The sequence below is a fragment of the Phocoena phocoena genome, chromosome 6 (genome assembly GCF_963924675.1).
Source record: "Phocoena phocoena chromosome 6, mPhoPho1.1, whole genome shotgun sequence".
Lineage (NCBI taxonomy): Eukaryota > Metazoa > Chordata > Mammalia > Artiodactyla > Phocoenidae > Phocoena > Phocoena phocoena.
In genome coordinates, this window is record NC_089224.1 from 31,315,921 (window position 1) to 31,337,662 (window position 21,742).

General features: G+C 36.9%; 1 protein-coding gene across 2 annotated transcripts in view; it reads left to right on the forward strand.

The window, feature by feature from the left end:
• Positions 1-207: 207 nt before the first annotated feature.
• The window catches only part of TUT7 (terminal uridylyl transferase 7), a 68,978-nt gene continuing 47,443 nt past the window's right edge, over positions 208-21,742 (forward strand). The window contains exons 1-10 of one of the 2 annotated variants that reach the window (XM_065878439.1): positions 208-250; positions 1,308-1,858; positions 6,142-6,323; positions 6,689-6,805; positions 7,306-7,483; positions 9,220-9,308; positions 11,300-11,351; positions 12,314-12,383; positions 13,131-13,257; positions 15,567-15,686. In XM_065878439.1, the coding sequence (XP_065734511.1) occupies positions 1,339-1,858; positions 6,142-6,323; positions 6,689-6,805; positions 7,306-7,483; positions 9,220-9,308; positions 11,300-11,351; positions 12,314-12,383; positions 13,131-13,257; positions 15,567-15,686 (1,455 nt within the window). In that variant the 5' untranslated portion in view covers positions 208-250; positions 1,308-1,338. Of the gene's footprint in view, positions 251-1,307; positions 1,859-6,141; positions 6,324-6,688; positions 6,806-7,305; positions 7,484-9,219; positions 9,309-11,299; positions 11,352-12,313; positions 12,384-13,130; positions 13,258-15,566; positions 15,687-21,742 lie in introns of those variants that run through there. The other variant, XM_065878440.1, reaches the window with a different exon arrangement.

Consider the following 21,742-nt stretch of genomic DNA (forward strand, 5'->3'; position numbering starts at 1 on the left):
ACCCAACTCCCGACTACCGACTGCCGGAAAATGCACCCCCGCGGCGGCGGCGGCGGCGGCGGCGGCGGAAACGGGAGCGGCGGGGTGGTGGGAGTTTCCGGCGTGCGCGGCGGAGCGCTCGGACTTGGGCACGGCCGGCTTCTAATAGCGCACAATGAGACAGCGCTGAGCGCCGGAAGTGGGGCTGGAGGAAAACACGGAGAGGGAGCCCGGCCGGGACAGGAAGAGGCGGGGGGCCGCGGCGGAGGTGGTGAGTGCTCACGGGCACCGTTTCCCCCCGTGTCCCTGTCAGACTCGCGTCCGGGGAGGGTCTTGGGTGGGTTCTCCGGTCTGCACAGTCGAGGGTGGGCCCGGCCTAGGACATACGTTGGCTGCATCCTCCGCCGGCCTCCTCTCCCCGGTTGCGAGGTCCAGGGAACCCCCGAGCCGGTGGGGACTGAGCTGTCGGGCTCGAGTCCGCGTCTTCACTTTGTGTCAGACCCTGCGGGGGCTGGAGAAGAAGGGATCTGGGTGGAGGCACTCGGCCCCAGCCCCTTGTCCGGCCGGGGAGACCCCGGAACCCTATCGAGGAGGCAGGTCACTTCCTGCTTCCTGGTCCCCGCGGTGGCTTCTTGGCCAGGACTGCGGAGACGCCTCCTGTTTCTCCGCCTCCGACCCAAAGGGTGGAAAACGAGGCAGATCGGGGGTGGGGCGGTCCCATGGGGATCGAAGAGGGAGAATTGCTGTTCGTGACAAAACCAAACTTGTTTGGGGTGGGAGGATGAGGACTGGGGGGATTAGCTTGAGTTGTCCCTTGGTCAGAATGCCAGCCCCACTGACCAGAGCGGAGCCTTGGTCGGGAGCCCTCCGTAGCCTAAGAGATCGAAGCCTGTCGTTCTGAATAGTCTCAAGCGGAGCCGAGGTGCCGGGGTACGTAGAAGGGACTGAAAAGTGGAGTTGAGAGATGTACTGCGTTTACAAAGTTTCGGTTAGTTTGTAGTAACACTTAAAAGTAATTGCCAGCTTGTTTTTAAAAGACTGGGGAATTCTCTAAAGTATAGGCTTGGGGTGAGGTATTTGGTTTTGGGAGGCTTTGGGGGATTCTGAAGAAAAGAGCTTTTGTTATATCTATATAATATCTATGAAGAATATTATAGAATTAAGCCTCCTAACTTCTAGTATAACGCACTAATTATTGGAACGTGATGGAAATTAGGAAAAGAAGGGTTTCTTACAAGCTTTTGAGCATCTGTGCAATAAATGTGTGGTACTTTGTGAACTTAGTATGATACCTTGTTATAGTTGGTCTCCAAAATGCCTTCTTCCAGGTGAAGAGTAAGAAAATTGAAGTCAAAGATCATGGGAGATGCCACAAAACCTTATTTTGTGAGGCGTGCTAAAGAGCGAGGGACTACAGATGATGAGGATTTCAGAAGGGGTCACCCCCAACAAGATTATTTAATAATGGATGATTATGCTAAAGGCCATGGCAGTAAAATGGAAAAAGGCCTTCCAAAAAAAAAAGGAACACCAGGGAACTATGGGAATACCCCCAGAAAAGGACCATATGCTGTTTCTAGCAATCCATATGCATTTAAGAACCCAATTTACAGTCAACCCGCTTGGATAAATGACAACCACAAAGATCAGAGTAAAAGATGGCTATCTGATGAACTTGCTGGTAATTCAGACAGTTGGAGAGAATTCAAACCTGGACCTAGAATTCCTGTTACAAACCGACCAAGAAGAGACTCTTTTCAAGAAAGTGAAGATGGGTATAGGTGGCAAGATGGAAGAGGGTGCAGAACTGTAAGACGACTATTTCATAAAGACCTGACAAGCCTCGAAACTATGTCAGAAATGGAAGCAGGAAGCCCTGGTAATGTTTCCAACTTGTCAAGTTACAACCCTGACGTCAGCAATGTCTTTTATTTTTCATTCAAATGAGTTTTATTATTTTCTGCAATGCAGTTCCAGTTTTTCATAGTTTCTGCTTATTTAATGTGATTATTTTAAGGATTGTAATCATGTTTTTTGGGCAACTTCAATATGTTGCATTTATTTCCCTTTAAAAGTTTACTTTGCCACAAGGCTTATTTTACTTTAGTAAAACTATATTTCCCATTGGTACTTTTTACAGAAGAGGGTGATGATATCCCCCTGGGGATATATCGTAATTTCTGAGGGGTATGTATGTGTTTTCTAAATTATGTATTTTAATTTTGTACTTGAATAATGAATGTATCTGTAATATAAACAACAGAATATAAAGCTTAAAAAAAAACTTATTCTATGTAAAAACACGATGTAGACTGCATATATCTCCTGCTACAGAGGGATATGTGTCTTTTGTGTGGATCTCAATCTCTAGAGAAGGACAGTGCAAGATTTTTTTTCTCAAAAGTGAACGTGGTAAACAGGTTGAAAAACATTGTTTAGAAAGTCAGAAATTCAGATAAGATAAAAGCTTGTCCTTTTAGTTTCAGTAAAACCAAAAGCCTTCTAAGCACCCTATGTGCTTGATAATAATTGCCCCAGAGTTATTATTTATACCTTTTTCTAAAAGGTGAATAGATTTTGTCCATGTAGCAGGAGAAAAGAAGAATCAACCAGCCTCGTAAATCTTTAAGCTAAAAAGTACTTGAACGAATTGCAGTGCTCTGTCATGGTGTATCAAAGGTAGAATCACAATTTTATTCAATACAAAGCAGGTATCTGTGTCTCTGGAGAGGTTAAATTTATCCAGACTTGTTTATGCAGAGTGGTAGATGAGGAAGTGGAACTGAAATCAAGTACTGTGCTGCTCTGGCCATGAACTCGGCCTGGAATCTGACAGAGGGAACTGAACACGTATTCATAGTTTCTGGCCTTTCGATTCTAAAAGTTTGTGTATATTTAAGTAGTTCTTTATTACAGTGTCCAGGTGAGACATGGACATTCTAATTTAGTTACCAATTGTTGGTCTTTCAGAAAAGAAAAAGTTGATCTTAAGCAGCATTACCAAAAGAAAGATTTATAGGTCAAAAGTTTGCAACCAGATAGATAATAAAAGAGACTGTTTACAGACCAAAAACCTCTTATTCTGTATTCTATATTCTATATTCTTATTCTATATTCTGCCTAGTCTTAAAAGCAAAGCTTAAGTGATTTTGAATAGGACCTGCATTTTTACTATCTTTTTGTTGAAGTCAATTCAAAAGTCCTGTGTTTGCGATATATGAAATTATATGTGTGTGCTTTCAGTTTCCAAATGAAGGACTGTTCAGTTTCTATCCCTTGAAAAATCTTCATGAAGAAAATATTAAGCTTTGGCATAACATTGCTTACTGTAGTGAGAAATTCAGTTTAAAATATAAACTTTACACTGTACTCAGAGGATCCTAAAAAGGATCTCACTAAAGGGACTGAAATTTTCCTTAAATCAAACTTATATCTTAATACGGAAGGAAGATATTAAGTTTGATTCCTTAAATCAAACTTAATATCTTAATATTCCTTAAATCAAACATATCTTAATCATCTTATTAAATGATGCAAGAAGATATAATGAAAATTATCTTAGAGTTGCTTTGTTTTTTAATGCTAACTTTCTATTTTTCAGTTCTACTTTACTGCCCCTACTTCATTCCTCATATATCCTAGATTGCCAATTTAATGTATTTGGGACAATGCCATTAATGATCTTAGCTGGAAAATATCTGCTCAAATGCACTTGTCCTTTGTGAATGGAGTAATGGACCATATGCAAATGAAATATGAGAAACTTGGAGTACTGTATACAGAGAATTCATATTACTACAGAAAGCCTGGGATGAGCCAGGTAGTCGTCCTTTAAGTAATTATGGGAATTTTTTTTAGCAATACCCAGCTTTGCCTTTCTAGATTCCCTTCAATGAGATTTTAACTGTTTTTACCATGCAGGTCTATGAAACTCAGTTCAGAAGTTTGTATTGCCTTGTCAGTTCCTGCCTTTTTTTTTTTTTTTTTTTTTTAACAAACTAAGTGGTAGGGAGTTCTGGTCTATTTTAGATGTGAATGGGTTTGCTACAAGAAGGGATTTTTCTTATACTGTTAGATAGAAAGATGAATTTCAGAATTCCATCCATGCTCTAATCTCTGTTTTAAATCCCTTTATTGGATTTAGTCATGTGTCCCTGGACAAGTTACTTATTTTCTTGGACCAGCATGTTCCCTATCTGTATAATGGGGATAATATTAGCATCCATGACAGGATCACTGTAGGGATTAATCTGAGGCAGTGCACATAAAGTGCTTACATTGCATCTGTCACATGATAAAATACTCAGTATTGGTAGCTGCAGTTATTGTCATCATCAGACAATTTGTGCAGCCATCCACTTCTGTGTATAAAGTAAGGCGTTAACTGTGCTCTTTGGAGGGAAATTAAAGTCACTCTTTCTAGAAAAATGATAGCAAATATAGTAAGAAGCCTTTGTGATCAAGAGAGAGGAGATGAAAAAAGGAATTTGGTTTCATATCAGTTTTTGTTTTGTGAACTAACAATGGACTTCTCTGATGATGTTGCACATGTTAGTGTAAACCTTTAATGAGTGTTTGCCTAAGAAACTTTGCCCTGAAAACTGAAGTCAGATGCAGTTATTTAGAGTTTTTAATGATAAGCAAATTAAATGAGAATAGACACACCTCTAAGTTAAAAGAATTGCTTATCTCAAAGGTTTATGCGGATCAGGAGTACTGTCCTTAAAAGACTGTGATAATTTAATTGGGCATAGGGGGAGTGTTAAAAACCAATAGACCGTTTTTGACTACTTACCTTTTAGTATTCTATTTGTCCCATTTTGATTGCTTTAAAAAAAAAAAAAAGACAACTGTATTTGTCCTAATACTTGTTTAATTTTTCTGATTGCTGCTGTATTTGCAGAATTTCATTATATTCATCTCAGGGTAGCTTGAGTACAGTGCTTGCTGCTTTTCCTTTAGAGCTGTTGGCGATAGCTGTTTTTAAAATTAGAGGTCCTACACGTCCCTTTCCTGACATTTCTTTTCAGTCGACTGATTCATTGTACTTGCTATACAAATAATGAGTTCCACTGAAAACTTGACATGGCAGTTGCCTCAGGCAGAGCACTTCAGTAGGTTTATATTTTCAGAGAGTAAATTTTGGTAAGCCATTTAAAAACTATTCAGTCCACTTATCACAGTTTTCATTGCGGAAATGAATTTCATTCGACTCTTATGTGGTACTAGTAGCTTCATTTTCAGAACTTGATAGAAATTACCAAAGCTATTAAAAACAATTTTTTGTAGATCAGTCCCACAAGCATCTTCAGTTTTACTGAAGTTGAAAAGTTATAAGTTTAAAAAAGGAATAGATGCATTTATTAGTTATAAGGAGTGTAGAACTAGCAGCAGGGTTTATAAACAAATGAATTAGTCTGTACTTGTAGAAAACTTTTATTTCAACTGCTAATTGTTTTTTTCCTTTGAAATATGCTCAGTGTGCAGGCCGTTCAAAGAAGCTAAAATGAAAGTAAAGATAAAATGGGTAATAGTTATCCTCGGTAAATACAGTTTTGGCTTGGACTTCTTGATATTAATGTGGGGGAGGGCCCAATAATATGAATGCTAAATTTACAATTTAGTGATGGATTTTCACTCCAGATAAGAATGTAGTTGATTTCTGAGTTCTTTGGAGATAGAGTGTCCATCTTTGCTCCATTGAGACTGTTCACTTATAAAAAATGAAAACAGATGTGGATAGTTTTCATTAGAATACCAGGTATACTTACAGGTGTACTAGGAAGCGTTAGATACATGTACATTGTATATTATGATATATTAATTACATTAGAATTACAGGTGTACTTCAAAGGATAATTTTTACTATTGCTTGAGTATGCTCAGCTGTATACCAGGAAGAGATGATAAAATCAAATTTTATGGTTGAAGTAGAATTCTTTTAAGTTTTCCAAAAAGGTGGTTTCTGTGGATTGGTGTATCCAAATGTGAGGAGCTTAAGAGTATTTAAGCATTTTATCCATGGGAGAGGTATACCTTTCCTTTTGCTCTGTGTTCAGATGTCATTCAGATATCACACGATTTCATTAATATGTAAGTTCTGCTTTTTACTCAGAGTGGTGTTATTCAGTATTGCCAATAATATTTTCCCACTAACTTAAGAAAACAAGAAGCAGAGGTCCAGACCTAGGAAGCCACGGAGGACTAGAAATGAGGAAAATGAACAGGATGGAGACTTGGAAGGCCCTGTGATTGATGAATCTGTGCTTTCAACTAAGGAGCTACTGGGCTTACAACAGGCTGAGGAGCGATTGAAAAGAGACTGCATTGACAGGCTGAAAAGGGTAACAGCCTTTTGTTAGTTAAAATTTGTTAGTTAAAATCCTTGTTTTGGTTTAATCTATTAGTAATTGGGAACATGTGCTTTGATGAATTATATATCCTACTTTGATATTTAAGCACTACAAGTCAAAAGTGATACTGTTTGATTTAATAGAATTACTTTTTTTTTAAGAATTATTTTTCAAAAATGATTATTAGCATAGTGATAAAGAGTGATAGTACTATATTAACAGTTTTTAAAGTGAATGAGAAATCATCTCCTGGCCAGTTTTTGTTTACCTGTATTTTGTCTCTGTACATCTTTCTCTCTATATCTCTATAAATATGTGCTTATGTGTATGTCTCTATAAATCTATTCAAATTGTAGCGACCGAGAAACTACCCTACAGCAAAGTACACCTGCAAACTCTGTGATGTTTTAATTGAATCCATTGCATTTGCTCATAAGCATATCAAAGAGAAGAGACACAAGAAAAACATTAAGGTAAGTTTACTATAACCCAAACAAATATGTTTACTTGTCAGTTATTACTTGTCATCTTTATGACTTTCCTTAAGATTATGGTATTAGTAATTTTGCTACTTATATTGCTGAATTTATTTTGACCAAAATATTTTATACTGGTCAGATATGTTTGCTGGGCAGTCTTGTGAATTTCCTTAGGACAGTATCAGGATGAATGAAGCCAATGGTAGGACCTAGATATATGTCCTTAGGTCAGTAATAATAAAGTAAATAATTTGCCATTGCTATTTCTAAAGTTCTTTCTTTACACTTTTTCCTTATTCCTGTCTTCCCTCTATTATCACTTTATGTGCATAAAGAAGTGTGTGCGTGTTTGATAAGATGAAGACTAAAACAGCTAAAGTGAGAAGGAGGGCTAAGAAAAATATTCCAGAATACTGTACAGGGTGTTGTCTCTGTGAATGGTAGAAGGTAAAAACTGTGTGAATCATTTTTAATCTCAACATTGATATTAAAAGGAGAAGCAGGAGGAAGAGTTGCTCACCACGTTACCCCCGCCTACACCCTCCCAGATAAATGCGATTGGTATTGCCATTGACAGAGTGGTACAGGAGTGTGGCTTACACAATGAGAACTTGGAACAGAGACTAGAAATTAAACGTATCATGGAAAATGTGTTCCAACACAAGTTACCAGGTATTTTCTAGATTTGTTTTTCTTTTTAGCTACCTAAAAGTACCCCATTCATTTTTCCTACCAGTAGTAATTTTTGCCTAATAGAAATTGATTTGCCATGTCCTGAAGCTCTCAATTTTATTGTATGTTTTTGTTTCTCCTGGCTTACCCTAAGGTAACAAAGACTTTTACATATGTTGTCATTAACCTGTCTTCATTGTGAGTTTCATTGTGTCTGTCCATTTACATGCCCCGTATTATTAGAGCACCATGGGACTCTTGTATATCTGTTTACCTTTCTATTTATTTATTTACTTTCTATCTCTAAGTTCAGTTTCTTTTTTTTTAATTGAAGTATAATTGACTTACAATATATTAGTTTCAGGTGTACAACATAGTGATACAGTATTTTTTATACATTACAAAATGATCATCATACCTTTCTACCTATTTACATTGACACAATATTTTGAGTTAAAATAAAGAAAAGTATCCTGGAGTCATTTTCAGGTTATCTGTGTCCATAAAAGGTTCTATTTAACCGCACTTAAAAGAATTGCACCATCTAAAATGAGCTTTCAAAACTAATTTGTAAGAGATTTTGTGCAGTGTTGAATTGATTTTTCCAAGTTATGTCTGTGGAGCCATGGAAAACTATTTTTTTTCAAAGCTCCACAAGTGATTCTGATCCACAGCCAGCGTTGAAATCACTATTTGAATTTATCGCCATACCACCCATAAAACTGTTTGTTCTACTGAAAGATCATTCATATAGTATATGATTCATATTAATATATATCTGTTAAAAAAAATAAAGGGCAAGATTCTGCTCATCCCCCTGTATAGGTGTCTCATCCTTTATGTTGTAGACAAGCTCCTGAGAAGTCATTTGTAATTTTGATTTTTGCCATAGATTTTCATTGTAAAATTGAATGTGCTTTGTCATGGAAAACCTGTTAAAACCCAAAGAAGTTGTTTGACTTAACAAACCTGGAAAAAAAAAAATACAAAGTCCCCTGGTGAGAAGGGGTAATTTTTTGGCACAACAATAGTAAAACATTGGGGAAAATGCTGTAAAATAAATATAGGTGGTACACATACACACGTCTTTCTCTGAACTGTGAATCTCTTGCTGCCTAACATTTTAAGTTATATCAGTGATACTATAATTATTTTCTAAACTTTTCCTAAAGGGATTATATTATGTTAAATTAAGCTTTTTTTTCATAATACAATGAGTATTCATATTGAAAAGTAACTTTATGCTGATTTTTGTGATTATTGTTTTACTGAAACATGATCTTTATAGTAAATTATACCTATGTACGCTTTCAAAAAGGTGAAGTGTTTGTATTAACTCTTCAGTATATACATACTATTAGGTTTACAAACGTATGACAAAGTTAGGCATCCCTTTTCGACTTCCACATTTAAAAAATCATTTCAAATAGTATTTTCTGCACAAAACATGAAATAGTAAAGTAAGTTTTAACATGTTTTACAACTGATACGAAAAGAGTGGCTATTAAACTAAACTGCAGTCAATACAGTCTTCCCTTTTAAATAAAATAAAATGAAGACAAGAGCAAAGAGTCACCCATTCTTGTCCTTTGCTTATGCCAGACTTGAACACTGTTTTTCTTTTGTGTGTAGTTCTAATTGATGGTTACATTTCTGAAATAGCAGTGTCTTGTAATAACTTTTGAGAAATTTTAGTTTATTTATGACTTGTATTTATTCAATTTTTTTGGTTTTAGATTGTTCTCTGAGATTATATGGGTCATCCTGTAGCAGATTGGGTTTCAAAAATTCGGATATAAACATTGACATTCAATTTCCAGCCATTGTAAGTACAAAGTGAAATGTTAGAATTTTCACAGAGTGGTACAGAAATTCATTTTTTCCCCAAATGTGAGCTATATATGGATATATTTTAGATACTTGAAGACAGTTTAAGTGTGATGTTTTTTTCCTAAAACTGCATTGTTTTTAAAAGTATAATTTTTTTTCCTAAAATTGCCATTTTTATGTTCTTCTGCATGCCTTCAATTTTAGAACATTTCCTTTTATTCTACAGATCTTTCATACTTTCTTCAGACACTGGTCTTCTAACCATGTGAATCTGATCGGGTAATTTAGGTCTGTTAACTTGAAAGGATTAAATTATCTTGATAAGTCAACTTTCCAATGGCAGGAAAGGGTTTCAGATTTCAAATTGTGTATCTATATAAACATTTATGACCTGCAAGCTTAATTTGTTCCTGAGTTTCCTTACATACACCCACCTTGTAAAAATAATTATGCTTTTGAAGAACTACACCTAGCCTAGATTTCTGGTTTAAACATGGTTCAAAAAGATGTTGATAAGTCAGAACTTTAAAACTGGAAGGCAGGGCTTCCCTGGTGGCGCAGTGGTTGAGAGTCCGCCTGCCGATGCAGGGGACACGGGTTCGTGCCCCGGTCCGGGAAGATCCCACATGCCGCGGAGCGGCTGGGCCCGTGAGCCATGGCCGCTGAGCCTGCGTGTCCGGAGCCTGTGCTCCGCAACGGGAGAGGCCACAACAGTAAGAGGCCCGTGTACCATAAAAAAAAAAAAAAAAAAAAAAAAACTGGAAGGCACTTTGGTAGATTATCCATTTACTTACTGGTGGTTCCTGCAGGCCAGTTTGCAAATGGTTTATGCCCATTTACTTGTGTTGCTACTTAAAAATAAAAATGATTCCTAGTCTCCTCCCCCAGATGTTCTGTTTCACAACTTCTCATTCCTTGCCATCGCTGACTGCTATAGCTACCTGGTCAGCTGACCAATAGATTTTACTGTTCTTTTAACCTTAAATTCTGCTTAATAATTTACCAGCATAGCAGTTATTTTGATTTCATGTCATTCATTCATTTAGCAAATATTCAGTGAGTTTGAGTATATGTCAAGCACCATACTAGGTTCTAGAGGACAAAACAGATACCATTCCTCCCTCCTGGAATTCATACTAGGGAAGGAGATAAGTAAATACATATGTATAATTAATTATAATGAGAGCTATGCAGGGAAACAAGGTTCTGTGAGAGAAAATAAAAGAGTGTAGATATAGCTGTCCTGAAGGCCCCTTTGAAGGGATTACATTTAAACTGAACTCTAAAAGATGAAAATGGGTGGGGACAGTGAAAGGGTAAAAGAGTGTTTCAGCCTGAGGGCACATCATTTGCAAACAGTGAGTTTGGCCTATTCAAGGCATGCTAAAGGGAAAATTGTAAGGGCTGTGGTGAAGGCACCTTGAGAAAGAATAGTTTAAGATTAGGATAGAGGAGTAGTCTGGGGCCCAACGTACAGGAAGCCAGAATTTCATTTTGACCTAAGGGCATTAAGAAGCCAGACTGAGAGTTTTAAGGAGGGTCACAACTAGATCTAATGTATGATTTTAAGTGGTTTTGGTTCCTGTGTGGAGCAAAGATTAATAGAGAAAGGCAAGACTAAAGTGGAGACCCGGGTAAGCAATCTGTTGAAGTAGTCTCACAGAGTGAGAAGTAATATTGTTAACAGTTTGACAACCTCTAGCCACAACTTTGAGATTTGCTGAGAGGCTAATTACCTCGGGAATTAGTGAATCAGGAGTTAACTGCATAGTAGGTCTCTTTTTGCCCACACTCATCCTCTTTTTGCTCATCTCTCTGTGTCTGACTGATGTGTGCACACAGCACAATGATTAATTCCTTTACTCTGGTAGCAAGGTGCTTTCTAATTTGGAAAAGAATTTGGGTAATTTCAAACGACTGTGTATTATCTCAGTGAAGCAAAAGTACTTATGGATTATTTGATATATTCACTGATTTATTTCCTAGATGTCTCAGCCAGATGTTCTCTTACTTGTCCAAGAATGTTTAAAGAACAGTGGTAAGGCCAAATTCTTTCCACATTTTGCTCTTAAATTTTTCTTTTGTCTATAATTTGAATATCTTATTTCTCAAACTTTGAAAATAAGAAGTCATGTTTTTTGATTTACTTATATGGGTAATATCCAAACAAAAAACTAAAGGAAATGCCCATAAATTATTAGCAAGTTAATTAGAGTCTTGTTAGTTGTCCTACTATGCAGAATAATTATTTTGTAAGTAAAGCTTTTAGCTTGGTGATAATGTCATAATTTAGAAAGATTATATTAGCCCTAGGCTGAGAGTAAAAAGAATTAAAATATGTAAAATTTACTCTTGAGGGTAAAAAACTAAAGGGTAATCTTTTTAATTCTATGGTTTAAATTAGTACTTTACAAATAATAAATAGTGTGGCCCAGCCCAGATGAATGAATCAACAAATCATTGTTCCCAGTTAGGTTTATCAGTAGTCCAGAGTAATGTCCAACTGGGGCTTGACGGCTTATGTGCTTTCCGTAGGCCTCATTCAATTGTCTCATCCCTTGAATTAGTCTTTCCCATCCTTTTTGTTTTGATTGAATGAAACATTTAAACATTTCTTCTTACTTCAGTCAGTATGTATTTTGACCCCATGTATTTTAGTAGCTTTTGCAGCAATTTTTTTTAATGTCCTATTCATATTTCTAATTGTTACCCACGTAACATTTAAATGTTCTAATTCAATAATGTAGTCATTTCTAATCAGACATTAGTTTTTCAAAATAAGGATTTTAAATTAATGTGATTACTTGATTCTTGAATATAATACTTTTTTCCTTTTCAAGTCACTTTTATTTCATAATCATCTCTTGAGAACCTTATTTTGTAATGGTCTTTCAAAAGGTCAAACAGATAATTCACAACTGGTACTTGTACTTTATCTAGTTGTGCTTTTAAACAAAGGCTTAGTTAACTAACCTATCTGATATTCTTTTCTTTTTCCAGACTCTTTTATTGATGTTGACGCAGATTTCCACGCTAGGGTGCCAGTGGTGGTGTGCAGAGAAAAGCAAAGGTCTCTGCTTCTTTAAGCTGTTATATTAAGTACCAAAAGCACTTGTACTTTACTCCATCTTAATGTCCAGTTTCTAGAATTATAAGCTCCTATGTGGTTAATTTCACAAGCTTCCTGTTAGCATTCTCCGTCTACTGTTGGTGTTTAACACAAGAGGAAAAAGTGTTTTATTTTTAAAAGAGTAAAATTACTTAAAAAGACAAAATATAGGTAGGAAGCATTTTGACCCATTTCAGTAAAAAACACCTCTGTCAAATAGTTACTTGCTCTAATCACCTTTATTTGCCATCCTTTTTAGAAGCATTTTAAACAGTGCTGAGTAACAGTTCACCCGGCTCTCTCTCCGTCTGGAAGCATTACCATTACCACTGTAAATGGGTAGTTTGTAGGCTGTAATGATTTGCCATTAGGCAGATTCCTCCAGCTAGGGAAAACACTCTTGCCCTTATAAAGATGAATTCATACTCCCATTTGAAAGATTTTACAGTATTCTCCTTACTTGCATTTTCCCCCCAAAATAATTTTAATATATGAAAACATGAAGTTTTAGTTCTTGAAAAATAAAGTTTACTTAGAAGACAGCTGCCCTATCTTTTTTAATACAGTATTGAGATGACCCATAAAGGTTTAGTGAGTTAGAAGTATTTACTATCAGTGTAAATTAGTTGGTGGTGGTGTAAAAGACACCTGATACCTGTATAATACTTTCTCTTTTTCCTTCCCATTCTCACCCTCTACCCCCACCAGTGGTCTTCTTTGTAAAGTGAGTGCAGGAAATGAAAATGCTTGTCTGACAACAAATCATTTAACTGCCCTTGGAAAACTAGAATCAAAGCTGGTTCCTTTGGTGATTGCATTTAGGTACTGGGCAAAGGTAGGTTTGAGTTCTTTAAATGAATGCACATTCTGTGTGTGCATAAGCAGTATGCTTTGATTTTTACATGGTTCATTTAATCTTAAATGTTTGGATGCATATTTATAGACATCAAGGGAGTTGGCATCTGAGTATTAGAACAGAAATTTTAACGTGTACAGAAAGGAAAACTCAATTTCTATTTCACTATGACGTATTGCTCAAAAGATCAAAATGCTTTATGATGCTTATTAAAAATTAGATTTGTGGGGGCTTCCCTGGTGGCACAGTGGTTGAGAGTCTGCCTGCAGATGCAGGGGACACGGGTTTGTGCCCCGGTCTTGGAAGATCCCACATGCCGCGGAGCGGCTGGGCCCGTGAGCCATGGCCGCTGGGCCTGCGCATCCAGAGCCTGTGCTCCACAACGGGAGAGGCCACAACAGTGAGAGGCCCGCATACCGCAAAAAAAAAAAAAAAAAAAAAAAAATTAGATTTGTAAGTCAAATCCCAGAGTTATGGCCCAAATGTTTACATTTTTTTTCTTTTCTTTGTAGTTCTGATCCCTCACCAAACAAAAGTAAAATTTTGATGCTTTAAAAAAATACCTCGAAAGCTATTTCCATATATTTGTTAGTGGAAGCAACCAGCTGGCATTTCAGTGATGTGTCCTAAATCTAACATTACTCTCATCAGCTGGAGGCAAATTCAAAAACACATAGTTTGAATAACAGCAGAAGAGAATTCTGTCAGTCCCTCTCCCGTTTCCCCCTTTCTAGTGGTAGAATGGCATAGCTATTACCCTCAGAAAAATGCAACTCTCCCAGAATCATGTTTTTTTGTACAAGTCTATCTCAAACCATAATTCTTTCCATGTTAATTGTGTAGCAGGGATTTTTATGGATTTCTCAGCTGACATCCTTGGAAGCAAGTTCACTTTATTTCATGAACTTACAAGGTTGTCTGTGCTTGAACAGCTTCACTAGCTAAAACCCCCCATCCCTTAGTCTCAGTTTGGGGCTGGATCTTGTTCACGTTGTCCTGCTCAATTAAGAGAGACAAAATTACGCTGCTTAAAGATTCTTGATGTAGGTTGTCAGGAAAACCTGATAAAAACGTGTGTGGATTAAGGCGCATTACGGCCATCAGTGAAAAGTCAGTTTAGAGTGCAGGACTCCCACAAGTGGGTTAAGAAGTCATTTTCTGCAGATCAAGAAAATATACTCATCACAATATTCCTACCTTTGTACCATATGAATCAAATACACTGTAAATGAACCAGGCCTTTGCTGAGGAAAAGACAATGTCTAAAAGCATTTATAAATAAAGCTGCAGCTTCATAAGATGAATCTCATCAATAGTATGTGACCCACCAACTGTTTACTTTTTAACTAGTTTCCAGAAGTGATTCTCAGGCACAGGAAAGTTTGAAATGAAGCTTCTCATACCATTTCCAATGATATACCCAGAGACTCCCAATAATGAAAGCCACTATCTGATCTTGCTTTACATTTCTACAGTGTTTTAAATATGGTATCCTATTGAAATGCTCAAATAATCATGAGAGCATCTAACACTTCCCCAAAATGTAAGGTCTTATCATGATTATAAAATTGAGATTCTGTGTAGAGAAAAGCCAAAGCTTTACCGATTAGGACATGGCAGTAACAATACGTAGTTCCTGTTGCTTGGGTCCAGGACCCAACAGGGACAGAGGATGTCCCACTCTTAACTGGGTGAATTGATAATCACAATGTGCTGTCTTTTGAAAGCAGCCTCCTACTTCATCACTAAGTAGGCCATGCTTTCTAAGTTTTTATTTCTGCTAGCGCTAATGAGTTTGCCTACATTCTCCCCTAATCACCTTTCTGACCAAAGCATGCATTTTCAAGGTCGTAGCTAAGGGTGAGGGGACCATTAAACTGAGCAAAGCCAATTGGCTTACAGTTGGAATTGAACCATCATTTTGACTCCATTAACAAGTTTTTGAACCAAGTGAATGGAGTTACCATGGATATCAAAAAAATAAAACTAAATATTATTTTTAGGGCCCTTCACAAATGAGTTTAGTTAAAATGAAAAATTTGAAATTGAAACTCACTCAAAACCACAATCTGTGGTTACCCCAAAAGTACAAGGAAGTATTTTGTCACTGTGGAGTTTTATTTGGAGGGGTAAATCGTGACACACGGAAATGAAGTAACGGGTTTTAGACCAAATTACATAAATGACAAGTTTACAAAAGAATGTACTTTTTGACAAGTACAAAAGAATGCTTATCCTCTTTTTGACAAGTACAAAAGAATGCTTATCCTCTTTTCTCTCATTTGTAGCTTTGCAGTATAGATCGCCCTGAAGAAGGAGGTTTGCCACCTTATGTGTTTGCCCTGATGGCCATTTTCTTTCTTCAACAGAGGAAAGAACCCCTTCTGCCTGTTTATCTAGGATCATGGGTATAAAACTTTTTTGCTTATGTATCTGATACTGATTTTATTACAGGGCCACAATCCCTTGTGTATAATTTCAGAGTGTGAAAACCTAACCAGAACTGACATGAATGTATTTATCCTACTATTGTGAATATTCATACCTTTCACTGCTGAAATATTAATGTATTTGACTCAGGATGCTGCCCTGTACTCTGCTTAGGGACACTGTTACTTTTCTAAACTGAAAAAACTCTTGACTTACGGAACACATGATCTTGAGGTTTTCAGACAAGAGAATGTGAATATATTATCATTTGGTACACACTTTCTTTGGGTACAGTTTTATAATTTGATACTTGAATTTATATATCACCTCCAGACAGACTGTAGGAAGCTTTTGGTTCGCTATCACTTACTTTCTATTACTAGTCTTTTGATTCTCTTTATGCCCCGTTCCCTGTGAAACAAAAGAAAATATAAGTGCTGAAATTGCTACCTATAGCACAAGATGCAGAACTTAGCAGTCAGTCACCTCTTGAATAATATTTTGCTATAATCTTTAAGATGAATTAGACTTCAGTGATGTGACTGTTCTTTCTTTCTGGATAAATTAAAGTTGAGCTGGTTTATTCAAATAGTAAGATTTAAGAAGAAGCCACCTCAAAGTCAAAATGAGGTTATTCTCATTCTCTTGGAAACCTCACTGTTAATCCCTAGGTGTTTATCTTGATAAAAATCTTACGTGTACACTTACTTTATAAAAAGGGTCACTGGGTGAGAGCTTACTTTGGTACATCAGTATTTTAACTAGTCTTCTTACCATATGCAGGATTCTTGTCATTTAAGGAGGAGATGTTCTAGAGCAGTAGCCCTTAATTATGGGTCTATAAAAAAATAAGATTTTAAGGAATTTTTTCTTTATACTTAATAAGTTGAGAATTAAGCAGGGACCTTTGTCTGCCAGGCCCTGAGAATAAAGACTAAAGCAGAATAAGTCCTATATAAACTCTGTCTTGGCATTAGCGATTGCAGTCTGCTGTGCTGTGACCCAGTTGCCTAAAGGGAGCTCTCTTTGTGCTTGTGGTACTGAAATGAAAAAATTCAGGGTATCCTTGCTAGTCTGCTCTCCTGGTAGAAAAAAGGGTGAGAGAACAAAGTCAACCCTTAGTTGATAAATAACCCTTTTCATCAGACCCAAATAGGATTCTGTGAAAGTCTTTGAAGTTTTCTTTTCACTTTGATCCAAGAGAAACAGGAGTTTAAGATGGAACCAAACCAGTTGGACTCCTATGCCAAACAAAAAGCCTTAGAAGAGGTTGATGCATTGCCATGCTCACTAATGTCTTAGTGAAATCTGCCTTTTCTTGTGTCCTCATCATCTCTAAAGTAGGCATCTGTCACTGATGTGAGGATGCAGTAAAAAAAAAAAACAAGTGCTTCTATTCTGCTGCTGGGATTCTCCTCAGGATTTGCTTAAGAGAAGCATGAATACCCTTTCCTGTGGCCGGTGTATTATTTCCTCGGGAGTAGTACTGGAAGTCCTCTAAGGTGACACAGAATTTGGTTTTGATTATACCATTTATTTATTTAAGATTTTTTTTCTTCTCTTATTTATTTATTTTTTAACATCTTTATTGGAGTATAATTACTTTACAATGGTGTGTTAGTTTCTGCTTTATAACAAAGTGAATCAGTTATACATATACATATGTTCCCATATCTCTTCCCTCTTGCGTCTCCCTGCCTCCCACCCTCTCTATCCCACTCCTCCAGGCGGTCACAAAGCACCGAGCTGATATCCCTGTGCTATGCAGCTGCTTCCCACTAGCTATCTACCTTACGTTTGGTAGTGTATATATATCCATGCCTCTCTCTCGCTTTGTCACAGCTCACCCTTCCCCCTCCCCATATCCTCAAGTCCGTTGTCCAGTAGGTCTGTGTCTTTATTCCTGTCTTACCTCTAGGTTCTTCATGACATTTTTTTTTTTTAATTCCATATATATGTGTCAGCATACAGTATTTGTCTTTCTCTTTCTGACTTACTTCACTCTGTATGACAGACTCTGGGTCTATCCACCTCATTACAAATAGCTCAATTTCGTTTCTTTTTATGGCTGAGTAATATTCCATTGTATATATGTGCCACATCTTCTTTATACATTCATCCGATGATGGGGACTTAGGTTGTCTCCATCTCCGGGCTATTGTAAATAGAGCTGCAGTGAACATTTTGGTACGTGACTCTTTTTGAATTATGGTTTTCTCAGGGTATATGCCCAGTAGTGGGATTGCTGGGTCATATGGTAGTTCTATTTGTAGTTTTTTAAGGAACCTCCATACTGTTCTCCATAGTGGCTGTACCAATTCACATTCCCACCAGCAGTGCAGGAGTGTTCCCTTTTCTCCACACCCTCTCCAGCATTTATTGTTTCCAGATTTTTTGATGATGGCCATTCTGACTGGTGTGAGATGATATCTCATTATAGTTTTGATTTGCATTTCTCTAATTTTTAATGATGTTGAGCATTCTTTCATGTGTTTGTTGGCAGTCTGTATATCTTGTTTGGAGAAGTGTCTATTTAGGTCTTCTGCCCATTTTTGGATTGGGTTGTTTGTGTTTTTGTTATTGAGCTGCATGAGCTGCTTGTAAATTTTGGAAATTAATCCTTTGTCAGTTGCTTCATTTGCAAATATTTTCTCCCATTCTGAGGGTTGTCTTTTGGTCTTGTTTATGGTTTCCTTTGCTGTGCAAAAGCTTTGAAGTTTCATTAGGTCCCATTTGTTTATTTTTGTTTTTATTTCCATTACTCTAGGAGGTGGGTCAAAAAGGATCTTGCTGTGATTTATGTCATAGAGTGTTCTGCATATGTTTTCCTCTAAGAGTTTGATAGTTTCTGGCCTTGCATTTAGGTCTTTAATCCATTTTGAGCTTATTTTTGTGCATGGTGTTAGGGAGTGATCTAATCTCATACTTTTACATGTACCTGTACAGTCTTCCCAGCACCACTTATTGAAGAGGCTGTCCTTTCTCCACTGTACATTCCTGCCTCCTTTATCAAAGATAAGGTGACCATATGTGCGTGGGTTTATCTCTGGGCTTTCTATCTTGTTCCATTGATATATCTTTCTGTTTTTGTGCCAGTACCATACTGTCTTGATTACTGTAGCTTTGTAGTGTAGTCTGAAGTCAGGGAGCCTGATTCCTCCAGCTCCGTTTTTCGTTCTCAAGATTACTTTGGCTATTTGGGGTCTTTTGTGTTTCCATACAAATTGTGAAATTTTTTGTTCTAGTTCTGTGAAAAATGCCAGTGGTAGTTTGATAGGGATTGCATTGAATCTGTAGATTGCTTTGGGTAGTAGAGTCATGTTCACAGTGTTGATTCTTCCCATCCAAGAACATGGTATATCTCTCCATCTATTTATATCATCATTAATTTCTTTCATCAGTGTCTTATAATTTTCTGCATACAAGTCTTTTGTCTCCTTAGGTAGGTTTATTCCTAGATATTTTATTCTTTTTGTTGCAGTGGTAAATGGGAGTGTTTTCTTGATTTCACTTTCAGATTTTTCATCATTAGTGTATAGGAATGCAAGAGATTTCTGTGCATTAATTTTGTATCCTGCAACTTTACCAAATTCATTGATTAACTCTAGTAGTTTTCTGGTAGCATCTTTAGGATTCTCTATGTATAGTATCATGTCATCTGCAAACAGTGACAGCTTTACTTCTTTTCCGATTTGGATTCCTTTTATTTCCTTTTCTTCTCTGAATGCTGTGGCAAAAACTTCCAAAACTGTATTGAATAAGAGTGGTGAGAGTAGGCAGCCATGTCTTGTTCCTGATCTTAGTGGAAATGATTTCTGTCTTTCACCATTGAGGATGATGTTGGCTGTTGGTTTGTCATATATGGCCTTTATTATGTTGAGGAAAGTTCCCTCTGTGCCTACTTTCTGCAGGGTTTTTATCACAAATGGGTGTTGAATTTTGTCAAAAGCTTTCTCTGCATCTATTGAGATGATCATATGGTTTTTCTCCTTCAGTTTGTTAATATGGTTTATCACATTGATTGATTTGCGTATATTGAAGAATCCTTGCATTCCTGGAATAAGCCCCACTTGATCATGGTGTATGATCCTTTTAATGTGCTGTTGGATTCTGTTTGCTAGTATTTTGTTGAAGATTTTTGCATCTATGTTCATCAGTGATATTGGCCTGTAGTTTTCTTTCTTTGTGACATCTTTTTCTGGTTTTGGTATCAAGGTGATGGTGGCCTCGTACAATGAATTTGGGAGTGTTCCTCCTTCTGCTATATTTTGCAATGGTTTGAGAAGGATAGGTGTTAGGTCTTCTCTAAATGTTTGATAGAATTCGCCTGTGAAGCCATCTGGTCCTGGGCTTTTGTTTGTTGGAAGATTTTTAATCACAGTTTCAATTTCAGTGCTTGTGATTGGTCTGTTCATATTTTCTGTTTCTTCCTGATTCAGTCTTGGCAGGTTGTGCATTTCTAAGAATTTGTCCATTTCTTCCAGGTTGTCCATTTTATTGGCATAGAGTTGCTTGTAGTAATCTCTCATGATCTTTTGTATTTCTGCAGTGTCAGTTATTCTCCTTTTTCATTTCTAATTCTATTGATTTGAGTCTTCTCCCTTTTTTTCTTGATGAGTCTGGCTAATGGTTTATCTACTTTATCTTCTCAAAGAATCAGCTTTTAATTTTATTCATCTTTGCTATTATTTCCTTCATTTCTTTTTCATTTATTTCTGATCTGATTTTTATGATTTCTTTCCTTCTGCTAACTTTGGGGTTTTTTTGTTCTTCTTTCTCTAATTGCTTCAGGTGCAAGGTTAGGTTGTTTATTTCAGATGGTTCCTCTTTCTTAAGGTGGGCTTGTATTGCTATAAACTTCCCTCTTAGAACTGCTTTTGCTGCCTCCCATAGATTTTGGGTCATCTTGTCTCCATTGTCATTTATTTCTACGTATTCTTTTATTTCCTCTTTGATTTCTTCAGTGATCACTTCGTTATTAAGTAGTGTATTGTTTAGCCTCCATGTGTTTGTATTTTTTACGGATCTTTTCCTGTAATTGATATCTGTCTCATGGCGTTGTGGTCGGAAAAGATACTTGATACAATTTCAATTTTCTTAAATTTACCAAGGCTTGATTTGTGACCCAAGATATGATCTATCCTGGAGAATGTTCCATGAGCACTTGAGAAAAACGTATTCTGTTGTTTTTGGACGGAGTGTCCTATAAATATCAATTAAGTCCATCTTGTTTAATGTATCATTTAAAGCTTGTGTTTCCTTATTTATTTTCATTTTGGATGATCTGTCCATTGGTGAAAGTGGGGTGTTGAAGTCCCCTACTATGAATGTGTTACTGTCGATTTCCCCTTTTATGGCTGTTAGTATTTGCCTTATGTATTGAGGTGCTCCTATGTTGGGTGCATAAATATTTACAATTGTTATATCTTCTTTTTGGATTGATCCCTTGATCACTATGTAGTGTCCTTCTTTGTCTCTTCTAATAGTCTTTATTTTAAAGTCTATTTTGTCTGATATGAGAATTGCTACTTCAGCTTTCTTTTGTTTTCCGTTTGCATGGAATATCTTTTTCCATCCCATTACTTTCAGTCTGTATGTGTCTCTAGGTCTGAAGTGGGTCTCTTGTAGACAGCATATATATGGGTCTTGCTTTTGTATCCATTCAGCCAATCTGTGTCTTTTGGTGGGAGCATTTAGTCCATTTACATTTAAGGTAATTATCAATATGTATGTTCCTGTTCCCATTTTCTAAATTGTTTTGGGTTCACTATTGTAGGTCTTTTTCTTCTCTTGTTTTTCTTGCCTAGAGAAGTTCCTGTAGCGGTTGTTGTAGAGCTGTTTTGGTGGTGCTGAACTCTCAGCTTTTGCTTGTCTGTAAAGGTTTTCATTTCTCCATCATATATGAATGAGATCCTTGCTGGGTAGAGTAATCTTGGTTGCAGGTTTTTCTCCTTCATCACTTTCAGTATGTCCTGCCACTCCCTTCTGGCTTGCAGAGTTTCTGCTGAGAGATCAGCTGTTAACCTTATGGGGA